Genomic DNA, 13307 nt, shown 5'->3' with positions numbered 1-13307 from the left:
CCCCTTGCTATGGTTTGTGATAGCTGTGTATTTTGTTCACGTGAACGGACGCCATGCATTGGAGTGCAGTGCCGTGACTTGTCTCATGTCTGTCTGTGGCGGAGTGGTATAAGTAACTTTTTGCTATGACCTGTGAAGGATTTTGAAGCATGTTCCCCCCCTTTTTTTAATTTAGGGGAATTGGGGTGCAGTTTTCTTAAAAATATGTTTGGAGCGGCTTAATGTCAAAAGGAGATTAATTTTCAGCAGGGTTGAAAGGAATACCTGAGTCCCATTGCCTAAGGCTCCTTTTTGGCAACTATCCATTTGGCCAAAGTTTAGGGGATGCCATCTTTTTTTTTACAAAGGCCATCTTTCTCATCACTTTGAGTGTTTCTGTGCATGACCTGTGGTCCCTCCCCCTCTGTTTACAGTGGTCATTGTAACCTGACGTAGGGAATTGTCCAAGCAGGTCAGTAGATTCAGGGACACTGGGAATTGTCCAAGTGAGCCAATAGGTAATAATCACCTTTATCGATTGGCGGGGCAGAGTTGAATTTTTAGAGCCACACAGAAGCTTCAGTGCTGGAGAATGGAGACTTTGAACAGAACTCTTCTGGTATTAGTTTCTCGCTCAGGTCACTTTACAGCGGCAGCTTTGGGCTTTGAACTGAGTCGTAGTTTGATAAACTGAACGCTGGAGTTCTGTGTAATTCCCCTGTCCCTCGATTGTCATTCCATTTAAAGAAAGGAACCCCTCCCCTCCCCTTGTCCTCAAGCAATCCTTTAAAATGCCACTACCGAAACACACAAAACAATCTAGCAAAACCAAACAGATCTGTTACATGCCTTAGGTAAGTAGCTGTGGTTTAACTGATTTTTTAATTTTTAATTTTATTTTTGGGGTTTACCAGCCACGCCAACATCCTGAAAAGAGGAAATCTAGTTCTGGTTAGGATTCTGTAGCATGCGGGGGATGTTCAGACACTGCCGCAGGGAGCCACTAGGCCTTTGCTAATGCTTTTGCATTTCGTTGGCAGGAAATGAAGATCTGTTCGGCGATTATAAACTTGTTCCATCTGATCCCAGCCGCTCCTCAGACTTTGGTCAAACCACTGCTGGAGGTGGTGATGAAAACAGAAAGGGCCATGTTGATAGAGGTAACGTCTGTTTTAGGGGCTCAGTTGCCAGATTAGAGTTGCATGCATCAACATTAACTTTCGGACCCCCTCGTCCCTTTCATACAAAGGTTATTTTTTGTCATTCCCTGCAGGCCGGCAGCCCATTCAGAGAACCGCTCATAAAGTTTCTGACGCGTCATCCTTCCCAGACGGTGGAGCTATTTATGATGGAAGCCACCTTGAATGATCCGCAGTGGAGCAGAATGTTCATGGTAATTTTTTTTGGGGGGGCAACCTTTTAGAGGGCGGTTGCTAATCAGGGCTCTCTTTTTGTGTTTATGGCAGGGGTGTCAAACATAAGGCCCAGGGGCCGGAACCGGCCCGTCCAGGGCTCTTATGTGGCCCACGAGCAACTAGAGCAAGGGAGGGAACAGGAGACTCCGATTGTGGTTTCAGCATGGTGGAACAACCTCATCTGCAGCAGTCAAGCAGTGTGGGAGCGTCTGCCCAGTGCTGCACTGCTGGGTCTCCAGTCCGCCCATATGGGTTTTCCTTTGTACCCCCCTCCCAGCCCTTGGGGCTTTGCAGTGATGATACACCAACTAGGCACTTACTGGCTGCTGTCCTTTATACAGTTTATAACTCCGGTAGCTGGCATTACGTTTTATGGCAACATGGCCTGGCCTGACAAAGTGACAGTTATGTCAGATCTGGCCCTCATAACAAATGAGTTCAACACCACTGGTTTACAGGTTGGTGCAGATGTCATCTGCCCAATCTTATGGTTAAGAGCAGATGCCTTCAGAATTTTGAGGTGGGGTGGTAAGTGCCACCCTGAAATGGCTGCCACTGGAGGCGGAGCCCCACCCCAAAATGGCTGCTACGGGAGGCGGAGCCAAACACAATACCTCTTTCCTTGCTTTGTGAAAGAAGGGGAATAAAAAGAAGGAAAGCATGAAGGGGGATTGGAAATGTTAGGAAGGGTGCTTAATAGTCCATCTCATCCTCCAGTGGCTGCGGCCGCTGCTATTGGATCCATGGACAGCCCTTTCATTTGAACGAGAGCAGCCAATAACTTGCCTTGCAAAGGCCACACCCACTTTCTGAAAAGCTCTGCAGGCGCCAGAGGACGTTCTGGTGGGCACCCATGGGCACCATTTTGGGGAACCCGGGTTAAGAGAGACTTATCTGAATTGCGAAGTCGTCTGGCGAGTTTTCCAAGTTTTGAGGGAGCGGTAGAAACTGTAAACAAAACGGGAAAGATGGCGGCCCAGCAGAGAAAGTTTAAGACGAAACCGGGTGGGCAGAGCCCGAGGCCGGAAGAGGGAACAGATGTCCTCAAACTCCTGGCGGATATGCTTAAGCCGGTGATAGAACAACTCGATGGTATTAACCAGCAATTGACTGTGATTAATAAAAATTTTGCTGCGCAGCAGCTCCAGCTGAATGAAACAGAAAAAAGTGGAGCAGGCGAATGAGAAAATTAAAGAGATAGACACCACAAGCAAGAAGTTGAAGAAAAGGATGGGAGAGGTGGAAACGAGGCAGAATTGCCAAGAGAACCGAGTTTTACAGCTACAGATGGGAAAAGCTAACATGGTTCTCAGGTTTCAGGGGGTTCCTGAAACAGATCGAGAAGATTTGAAGAAGGTGCTCAGTGAACTTATCGCTCCAGTAGTAGGCTTAACAGCGGATGAACTTGTAAACGAAATGAAAGTAGCCTATAGGGCATACTCCAACTACATTAAAAAAAAAAATAGTGTACCTGGAGAAATAGTGGTCAAGTTTGTAAGAAGACAAACTAGGGACACCATTTTAAAAGCAACTTCAGCAACTCCACTGAAATGGGAAATGTAATCATCAAAACGTTAAAAGACATTCCATTTGAAATCAGACAAAAGAGGAAAAACTACAAGGATCTAATTTCTTTTCTTCAAACAAATGGGCTATCGTACAGATGGGCGATTCCGGAAGGTGTCATCTTTAAAATCAACGATAGAAGAGAGAAGATAGACTCCACTTTTAAAGCTAAAGAATTTTTGAGACGACAGCTGGGGGAAGAGGAAGAGTCCAAAAAGGAAGAAATGAAGTTTAGTGTCTCTGTTACCTCGGGAACGGAAGAGGATTCTGCGGCAGAAAAGGGTGCAGGACCTGCCAGAGTGGTATACGATTTTAGAGACAGAAAGCCGAAATAAAGGCAGAAGAACTTGGAAAATGGTCTTTTGAAACAAATAATAAGAAGATGATCAGAGATTTCTCTCATACCAACTAACAAAATAACATATAAATAGCGAATTGTTATAAGCAAGAACTCTACAAGTATATTGTGACATTAACTCTAACAGTACTAACATTTTAACTAACAGTGAAAAGATCTCCTCCTCTTGGGGTTTTAGATTAGTGTGGTTTGCTTTTCTTTCTCCTTAGATGTAGTCCCTTCCCTATTATTTCTTTGTAGTTTTTGTAGTTTTGCAAAATAAAAAATATCCCTCCAGGGATTAAAAAAATAATAATAAATCACTGCCAGAGAGTGTTGTTAAGAGTAACTTTGTCCAGGGGTCTGACAATTAGTGCCTCTGAAGGTAGAGGTTCCCCTCACTCACCATGACTAGTAACCGCTGATAGACGTATCCTCCATGGATCTATCCATTCCCCCTTTAAAGATGTTTATTCCTATGCCATCACTACAGCCTCCGGCAGCGAATTCCACATTTTAATCGCTCTCTGTAAAGTAGTCTTTCCTTTCCTCTGTCCTGAGCCTACTGCCCATCAGCTTCATTGGGTGCCCTCAAGTATTTAGGGAGAGGGAGAAAAAGTTCTCTTTGTCAACTCTCTCCACATCATGCATAATTTAAGCCTCTATCATGTGTCCCCTCCCGTAGTCGTCTCTTTCCTAAACTAAGTCCCAGACTCTGGTATTTCCTCAAGTGCCTGTGTACGGAGTTGAGCGATGCGTGTCGCCAGCGGACTGTTCTCCCTAATCCGTTCTCTTGCCCTCCCCAGAGCTTCTTGAAGCACAAAGACGCGAAACCGCTGCGTGATGTCTTGGCAGCGAATCCAAACCGATTCATCACGTTGCTTTTACCTGGCGGTACCCAAGCTGCAGTCAGACCCGGCTCTCCCAGCACCAGCACCATGCGCCTCGACCTCCAGTTCCAAGCTATCAAGGTATGCCGTTCCCGCTGCTGAATTGGTACACCAGAGAGTCCATCGTCGTTTTGATGATGCATTCATCCCCCCCATTTTTTTAAATTAAATGAAAACAATTAATGTATTCATGAACAGAACAAAGTCCAAACAGGTTGCATCAGCCTAAGTTATTTGCCCGCTGAAGGCTTAATACAATAGAATCCAGTCATACCCTGTATAGGGGGGAGGTCAGGCCCGCAATGGAACTGGCCATCTCTTGCTTCCAGTTCTGCTGCTGCTGCTGCATCATAGCTTGCTTCGCCAGACTCTCACTCACTCAGCCATTTCATGTTTTAATCTGAACTCTGAGCATGAGTTTTCTGTGGTGAATGTCAATAAAATCGAAAGTAGGTTTGCAGCTTACAGATACACACCTGAACAGCCTACTCAGGATTACAGCAGCACAGACGTTTTGATGGAATAATTCAGAGCAAGAGGTGTCTGTTATCAGATACTGTTAAACAAAATATTGCAAGAGTGCTAATGTTTTAAGCATGTTTTTTATTTGTAGTGAAAAAACAAACAACTTTGTGTTTGTGTCCTTTATAAAGTTTATATCTCCGTTCCCTGGCATTGTATTTTATGACACACATGGCCCGGCCCAACAAGGTCTCATTTATGTCAGATCCGGCCCTCATAACAAATGAGTTTGACACCCCTGAGCTGGATTATTTTTGAGATCATTAACTATTTTGAGTCATCGCTCTCAAAAGCAAAGCCAATTTTTATCTTTAACAAAAGAGGGAACTACTGCCTTTTCTGAAAGGAATTTAATTATTGGATACCATGTAGAAACAAATGACGTTTGATAATCTTCACTGCCCTGAGACCATGTGCAATTTCCCCCTGTAATAAACTGCACCCATACCTTTTCGTACCACTCAGTGAGAGAAGGGCCTATTCGATTTCCAATAGTGAGTCTAGCTGCAGCAATCACAATACAAATGGTCTCTTTTTTTGTTTGTTTGTTTCAAAGGAGGAGGATCTGGCCATAATTCCAGTAAAATCAATTCAGAATTGAGGGGAAGCGCCAACTGACGATGCATTCATAAGATCTGTACACGAATTCCTCCATAGCGAATTCAAAATGTATTTTACATTATTTATAGCCTGCCTTTCTCACAGGGATTCAGGATGGATTATGCAGGACAAGTCAGTACAGTCAGTAAAGTGGGACGTTCAGTAAACAGTGCAATAGGATCGTAGAAGTCTGAAACTAGCCAGAAATCTAACAAATAGATCTGATGCATGGCATAAGTATTAATAGGGTGGATTTCTTTGATAGTCTGTCTGTAGCAGCAGAAAAGAGCAAGAGTTCAGTAGCACCTTAAAGACTTAACAAAATTTGTGGCAGGGGAGGAGCTTTCATGAATCACAACTCACTTCTTCAGATTACCTATATCTGAGGAAGTGAGCAGGGACTCAGAAAAGCTCATCCCCTGCCACAAATTTTGTTAAGTCTTTAAGGTGGACTCCTGCTCTTTTCAACTATAAGTGGTAATGTTTAGCATTAAGCAGTAGAAAAATTACATGGTAGGATCCTACTTACAACTAGAGATGTAAAATTTCCTTACCTTTTGAAGCGGGGGGGGGGGGGGGGATATTTTTCTAGGGGAAAACCAGAAGTTGGGAAAAATTGAAATATGTGCAATACTTATTTTCCTATCAGACCAAAATTTTACTACATCAACTGCATCATTTAAAAAACTTATTTAGCATATAAGGCTGCAATGTTTGACTTATTTATGGAATTTAAAAGTTATAAATGCCTTAGTTTTGTACAAGCGAAGTTACAAATATAACCAATACTTGAGAGATGGACCCTATGCTATCTTAGCACGTGTGCCTTAGTTTTTGCTATCTGGTTAGAGAGAACGAAGTTCTCATTGAAATTTTCGCTTTTCTTCTGAAGCTTCGGTGCAGTTTCTTCCCCACCTCCTTCTGATTTTTTTTAATCCCTCCTACAAGATGAGTGAGCTCCTTTTTTAGCCAGTCTGTGGGAAAATGTGTCACAGTGGTTTGAGGGAAGGGTGAAAAGGTCAACCAGAATTCAGGTCAAAAAGACATTAGAGGGCATTAGGTATGCTTCTAGAGGCAGAAATGAATCTTGGATTCAAGAGCTGTACATGTCTACAGCATGCACACCTTGTCTTTAAAAGCATTTCACTCATTTGAAAACAGAAAGTATTTCATAGGAGTTTTTTCAGTACTCCCCAGAATTTCCAGTTTTTCCACTGGAAAAATTGGGGGTGGGGTGGAGGGGGGGGGGAAAGCCTCAGAAAAAAGCCAGGGAAAAATGGCTTTTCTCCCCTGAATGTTCCTATTTTTTTCTCAGGCCTTCACATCTCTACTTATAGCAAGCTAAACACAGTAGTACAGACCGCAATCCCTAATTGTGTATCCAAGTAACTTTGTGAACCGTTTTGTAAAACTGCAAATTGAAGATTCTTTCTGTAGCACTCCGTTGTCCATCAAACTGTATTCCAGTTCTTGTGTATCTTTATTTATCAACATGCCAGGTGTCTTGTGACTGACTACCTTGAAAGTCCTTTTCTTTCGGCTTTACTTTATGTTTCCTTTTGCCGTGTCCCCCCCCCCCCAGTTTTGGTCAGATTTTCATCATGGCATTGAGAGACCAGGATTTATTATTGCTTTTTGCAAGAACCCCTGGAGAGGAAGCCTAAAATCAATATAGGTAACAGACAGTTTTAAGACTATTTATGTTTGAGAGGGTAGCCATGTCGGTCTCCAGTAGAAAAGCTAAATTTGAGTCCAGTAGCACCTTAGAGACCAAAGGGGGGGGGGCAGATTTTCGGGGTACACCCTGACCTGTATAGCCCAGGGAAGCGCAGTCTCAGAAGCTAAGCAGGGCCGATCCTGGCCAAGTATTTGGAGTGGAGACCTCCAGAGAATACCAGGGCTGGGAGGCCAGAGTTGCCAGAGGTCACTGTGACTTCTGGGCACGGGTGCACGCACAATTAAAAAAAAAAAAACACACACCAGATTTTCAAGGTATGAGCTTTCGAGAGTCAAAACTTTTGGCAAAGTTAACATTGATTTAGCCCAATCCAATAACTATCTTGTCTGGTCGTGTTGAGACACAAAGCTTAAAAAGGGCTAGATGGAAGTTGGAATAGAGACTGCTTAAGGATTTCACACACTGGGATATCCCTCTTTGTTTCTTCGGACAGATCATAAGCATCATCGTGAAGAACGACGACTGCTGGCTGGCGAACCAGCATTCCTTAGTGAGCCAGCTGAGGCGAGTGTGGGTCAGCGAAGCTTTTCAGGAAAGGCACCGGAAGGAGAACATGGCAGCCACCAACTGGAAAGAACCCAAGCTGTTGGCTTACTGCTTGTTGAACTACTGCAAGTACGTCAACCTGTGAATTTAATCTAATGTTCACTTTCCTTAGCGGGCGGAAAAGATGACTAAAGGGAGACGTGGGAGACGTTTATAAAATTATGCACAAGGTGGAGAAGTGGAGAACATTTTCTTGATCTCCCATAATTTGAGGGAACCCAAATGAAGCTGATGGGCAATAGATTCAGGATAGACAAAAGGAAGTCCCTTCTTTACTCGGTGAGGGTTTAAACCATGGACATTTGCTGCCAGTGGACATAGTGATAGACAGGAGCATAGGTGGATTTAGAAGGGGATTAGACAGGTTCATGGAGGAGATGTCCCTCAGTGGCAGCTGTTCATAGTGACTATAGGGAACCTCCACAACCGGACTCAGTAAACCTCTGTATCCAAGTGTCAGGAGGGAACATCAGGGGAAGCCCTCAGCCTCTGCTGTAATTGTCAGTGCTTCAGGGCAACTGGTTAGCCATTGTGAGACAGGATGCTGGACTAGATGGACCACTGGTCTGATCCAGCAGGGCTCTTCTGATGTACTTACCAGGGGAAGGCGTCAACCTCTATACTCTGATGTAGGCCCTAACTGGTTGGCCATTGTGTGAGACGGGATGCTGGATTAGATGGACCACTGTTCTGATCCAGCAGGGCTCCTGGTATATTCTTCTCAGATGAAGGCCTCGGCCTCTCTGCCTTGTTGTTGGTCCTCCAGAGGAATTGGTTGGCCACTGCGTGAGAGAGGAGGTTGGATTAGATGGACCAGCAGGTTTGATCCAGCAGGGCTCTTGTTATGTTCTTCTCAAATGGCCTCAGCCTCTATGCCCTGTTTTGGCCCTCCTGATTGGCCACTGTGTGGGAGAGGATGCTGGACTTGATGGACTATTGGTCTGATCCAGCAGGGCTCTTCTGAGGTTCTTATCATGGGAACACCTTGGCCTCTATGCCCTGTTGTTGGCGCTCCAGAGGTACTGGCTGGCCGCTGTCTGGGATGCTGGACTCAATGGACTATTGGTCTGATCCAGCAGGGCTCTTCTGAGGTTCTTATTCTGGTCTTTACTTCATATTTTGTATATATTTGATGGTATATATTTTTACATATTAGCCAATATGTTCTATTTGCATTAGACCTCTGAGGAAGGCCTGTGAAGGCCGAAACGCGTTAGGTCTATTTCATCAGCCTTTGTATTTTTATATTTGTATATGAGGTATGAATGGGCCCTTATTTGTTATTTTAATTTGTGTTTAATAAATACATGTGTATTTTTGTATGTTTCATAATTAGATGTTTAGAGTTGGCCCTCTTCTATTCTTGACTAACCTTGTTCTGAATTCTAGGTTTTAGGTTCAGTTTTTTTTTCCCCCTTTTCCCCTTTTTTGTCCTTGCCTACTTTTTTCTAGACACTTCTTAGCTCCTGTTTGTTTGTTTGTTTGTTTCCCACCCCCCAGGAGAAATTACGGGGACATAGAACTGCTCTTCCAGCTTCTCCGAGCCTTCACTGGCCGTTTCCTCTGCAACATGACTTTCTTGAAGGAATACATGGAAGAGGAGATCCCCAAAAACTACACCATTGCGCAGAAACGGGCGCTGTTCTTCCGGTTCGTCGACTTCAGCGATCCCAACTTCGGAGATGAACTTAAAGCCAAGGTATGGCTAATCTGACAAAGGAGAAAACAGAGGTGGTATTTAGCTTTTGTTTCCTTGGGCCACAGAAATTGCTTGTCTTTGAAATGTCAGCCAGTAATTGCCAAGGCCACTCGTCTGAAAATACTGTGCCTAAGGAGGAGTGGTCACCGGTGAAAGTCATCAGTTCATCAAAGAGTGTTGGAATGTTCCTCGTCAGAGGATATCGGCGACCTTTTTCGCCTGCAACCTCTTCTGCATAGGCGAAATCAAATTTTCGCAGCAGATCCGTAATTGTCCTCGATAACCAATAGTCATGTTCACTTTGTAAATTGGCTAGAGTCATGGGTGGCACGTTCTTAGCCTCATTTTCTTTTTTCCCTCCTGGGTAGGTTTTACAACACGTCCTCAACCCCGCTTTCTTGTACAGCTTCGAAAAGGGGGAAGGGGAACAGCTCCTGGGGCCCCCCAACCCGGAAGGAGACAACCCCGAAAGCATCACCAGCGTGTTCATCACCAAGGTACATTTTTATGCTGCGTTTCTTTTCATTTGATTTTATACTTTGGGGTCACAAAGATTCCTGAATCCGGATTTGTTTTAGAAAAAAAAAGGAATAAAAAGAAAAAAAGATCAGTTGGGGTCGGCTGACCTTATGGGTAAAAAGCCATCTTTATCTCAGCTGCCCTTGATATTTCCAGAATTCAGGTGGAAGGGAATTGAAAACAAATCAGCCAGTATCATAATGCCCCTGTATAAATCAATGGTGCAATCTCATTTGCAGTACTGTGTACAGTTCTGGTCACCACACCTCAAAAAGGATATTATAGCATTGGAAAAAGTGGAGAAAAGGGCAACTAGAATGATAAAAGGGTTGGAACATTTTCCCTATGAAGAAAGGTTAAAGCGCTTGGGGCTGAGGGGGTGACATGATCGAGGTTTATAAGATTATGCGTGGGATAGAGCAGGTAGAGAAAGAAGTCCTTTTCTCCCTTTCTCACAATACAGGAACTTGTGGGCACTCCATGAAATTGCTGAGCAGTCGGGTTAGAAGGGATAAAAGGAAGTACTTCTTCACCCAAAGAGTGATTAACACATGGAATTCATTGCCACAGGAGGTGGCAGTGGCTACAAGTGGGAATTAGATAAGCATATGGAGCAGAGGTCCATCCGTGGCTATTAGCCACAAGGTATAGATAGGGACTCCGGGGCAAGTGATGCTCTGTCTTCTTGGTGCTTGGGGGGGGGCAACAGTGGGAGGGCTTCTAGTGTCCTGGCCCCACTGCTGGTTCTCCTGATATCACCTAGTATTTTTGGCCACTGTGTGACACAGAGTGTTGGACTGGATGGGCCATTGGCCTGATCCAACATTGGCTTCTCTTATGTTCTCATAAACCTTTTTCAAGGCCCCCTCCCATGGGTTCACATGCCAGTTGGGTCTCCCCCATGGATGAGAGGTAAGGATAGAGAAGTAAATTCCCCCCTTTCCTGGCGTTGTTCTCCCCACAGCGAGAAAAGACTGGAGCCTTTGAAAGTCCTCCTTATCAGGTCGCCATGTTCCCTGGAAGTCCACACAGTGAAGATTATTGTTCTGTGGTGGCAGCGGCTGTCAAAGCAGCGTTTTTAAAAATCTGTAAGAGCCCTGACTCTGTGGAGTGCGCAGGACCGGATTGGAGGATCCCATATTAGATCCCTTCCAGTCCAGCTTTCATCCAGGCCATGGCACGGAGATGGCACCGGTTGCCTTCATGGATGATCTCCGAAGACATGTGGACTGAGGTGGGATGGCGGTACTGTTGTTGTCGGACCTGTCGGTTGCGTTCGACATGGTCAACCATCAGTTACTGCTCTAACGCCTTGCCAACACCGGACTTCAGGGGCTTGCCTTCCAATGGCTTGCTTCCTTCCTCCAGGGTTGGGGACAAAGGGTGGTGCTCGGGGAAGAATGGTCCCAAAGGCATCCGCTGATCTGTGGAGTGCCTCAAGGGGCAGTTCTGTCCCTGATGTTGTTTAACATCTACATGCGCCCCCTTGCCCAGATTGCTCAGAGCTATGGACTGGGTTGTCACCAGTATGCCGATGACACCCAGCTATATCTGTTGTTGAGCGGCCAGTCTGACTCTGAGCCAGAAGATCCAGACTGGGCGTTCCAAGCTGTGGCTGGATGGTGTAGGCCGAGCCAGCTGAAACGGACCTGACGAAGACAGAGGTCCTGTGCCTAAGTCGCGGAGGTCCAGGGTTAGGGATCCCGCTCCCGACCTTCCATGGGGTACCGTTGGTACCAGTGCCAGAGATTAGGAGTCTGGGAGTGCTCTTGGGTGCCTCCTTAACAATGGAGCAGCCACTGCCAAGCAGTGCTCCCTCTAAGCTGTGGGGTCTTGTGAGCAAAAATTCTTCTTTGTGAGCCACTGGCATTAAAGTTGTTAGCGAGAAATTGGCTATTGCATAAATTAGTTTGCTCTGGAGCCATACGTCCTGGGCTAAGACAAAAATGTGTGAGCTGGAGGCTAAAAAACTGTGAGCTAGCTCACACTAACTCATCTTAGAGGGAACACTGCTGCCAAGTCAGCCTTTTACCCTCTCTGGCTGATGGCAGTTGGTTCCCTTCCTCGAATGCGGCGACTTGGCAATGGTAATCTATGCATTGGTCACCTCGAGATTAGACTACTGTAATGCTCTCTACATGGGGCTGCCCTTGTCCCAAATTCAGAAGCTGCAGCTGGTACAGAATGCGGGCGGCCAGGCTATTGTTGGGTCTCTGTCTGAGAGAACACATTCAGCTTGCACTGAAAGCATTGCACTGGCTGCCTGTAGCATACCAAATTCACTTCAACTTGCTGGTTCTTACCTATAAAGCCCTTTATGGTCAGGGGCCAGCATACCTTCCCGCACATGTTCCCCAGAGAGCACTGCGTTCTGGGACACAAAACCTCCTAGCCCTCCCTGGCCCTAAAGAAGACAGACTGACCACTACCAGTATGAGAACCTTTTCAGTGGTAGCACCGTGCTGGTGGACACTGGGGCCCTGCAGAACTTATTACAATTCCTCAGGGCCTGAAAGACAGAACTCTTCCACCAGGCATTTGGCCACATTTAACTTCTAGATCATCAGAGCCTTCTTCGGGACTTTCTCCATTGGCTATATCTGTGCTGACTTATTCCTGCTATGGAAAACATTATATTATTGTTTGCCTTGCATAGGGATTTATTGTATAGCACTTTAGATTTTATGTGGTTTTGACCTGTGATAAAAATTTTATGTAAGCAGTTCTGAGCCTGCTTCGGCCGGGGAGAGTGGTGTATAAATCCAATAAATAAACAAACAAATAAAAATAATTCTCCCACTGAAAGGGAGGGGCTTACACAAATCAGCCGATCCCCTGCCCCTGAAGCAAGTCAGAGGAACAAAGTAATTTTGTGACCTCACGCTCCTCTGCTGGAAGGTATGCTGAAGGGCTTGAGAGCCAGTTTGATTATGTGGTTAAGAGTGGCGGACTCTAATCTGGAGAACCAGTTTGATTCCCCACTCCCCCACATGCAGCCAGCTAGGTGACCTTAGGTCAGTCGCAGGTCTCTCAGAGCAGTTCTTGAAAGAACTCTCTCAGCCCCACCCACCTCATAGGGTGTCTCTGTTGTGGGGAGGGGAAGGAAAAGGAGATTGTAAGCTGCTCTGAGACTCCGAGTGAAGGGCGGGGTATAAATCCAAATCTTCTGCTTCTGCTGCTTCTGCTTGGTGAGATGTTTGATTTCCGTCCTTTGCAGAACTGGGTGCCCCTCCCTCTTCAACCCCCCCAACAGCTTTTGTAAGACTCCCCCTGTCCATTTTTTTAATCTATTTATTGATTTTAAGACAAACAAACACATAAGAAGACAGTATATATATATATATATGTTTAGCACTTCGCAATAATCAGATCAGGATTAATAAATTCATTATACATTTACAGTAGTCAAATCTGAATTAATAGGTTAGTTATAACTTCACCATAATATTATATTGTCCTTATCCAATCTTATATCCCGTATTACAAGGCCTTACAA

General features: G+C 45.1%; 1 protein-coding gene across 1 annotated transcript in view; it reads left to right on the top strand.

Moving 5' to 3' along the window:
* The window catches only part of TRRAP (transformation/transcription domain-associated protein), a 241741-nt gene that overhangs the window by 65317 nt on the left and 163117 nt on the right, over window positions 1-13307 (top strand). Inside the window, exons 34-39 of the mRNA XM_015418766.1 lie at window positions 1020-1139; window positions 1253-1372; window positions 4104-4268; window positions 7481-7662; window positions 9094-9292; window positions 9661-9789. Coding sequence (XP_015274252.1) covers window positions 1020-1139; window positions 1253-1372; window positions 4104-4268; window positions 7481-7662; window positions 9094-9292; window positions 9661-9789 — 915 coding nt within the window. The remainder of the gene's footprint in view (window positions 1-1019; window positions 1140-1252; window positions 1373-4103; window positions 4269-7480; window positions 7663-9093; window positions 9293-9660; window positions 9790-13307) is intronic.

This window comes from Gekko japonicus, unplaced genomic scaffold (genome assembly GCF_001447785.1).
Source record: "Gekko japonicus isolate JY-2015 unplaced genomic scaffold, Gekko_japonicus_V1.1 scaffold982, whole genome shotgun sequence".
Classification (NCBI taxonomy): domain Eukaryota; kingdom Metazoa; phylum Chordata; class Lepidosauria; order Squamata; family Gekkonidae; genus Gekko; species Gekko japonicus.
This window is presented reverse-complemented; position numbering and strand designations above follow the sequence as displayed.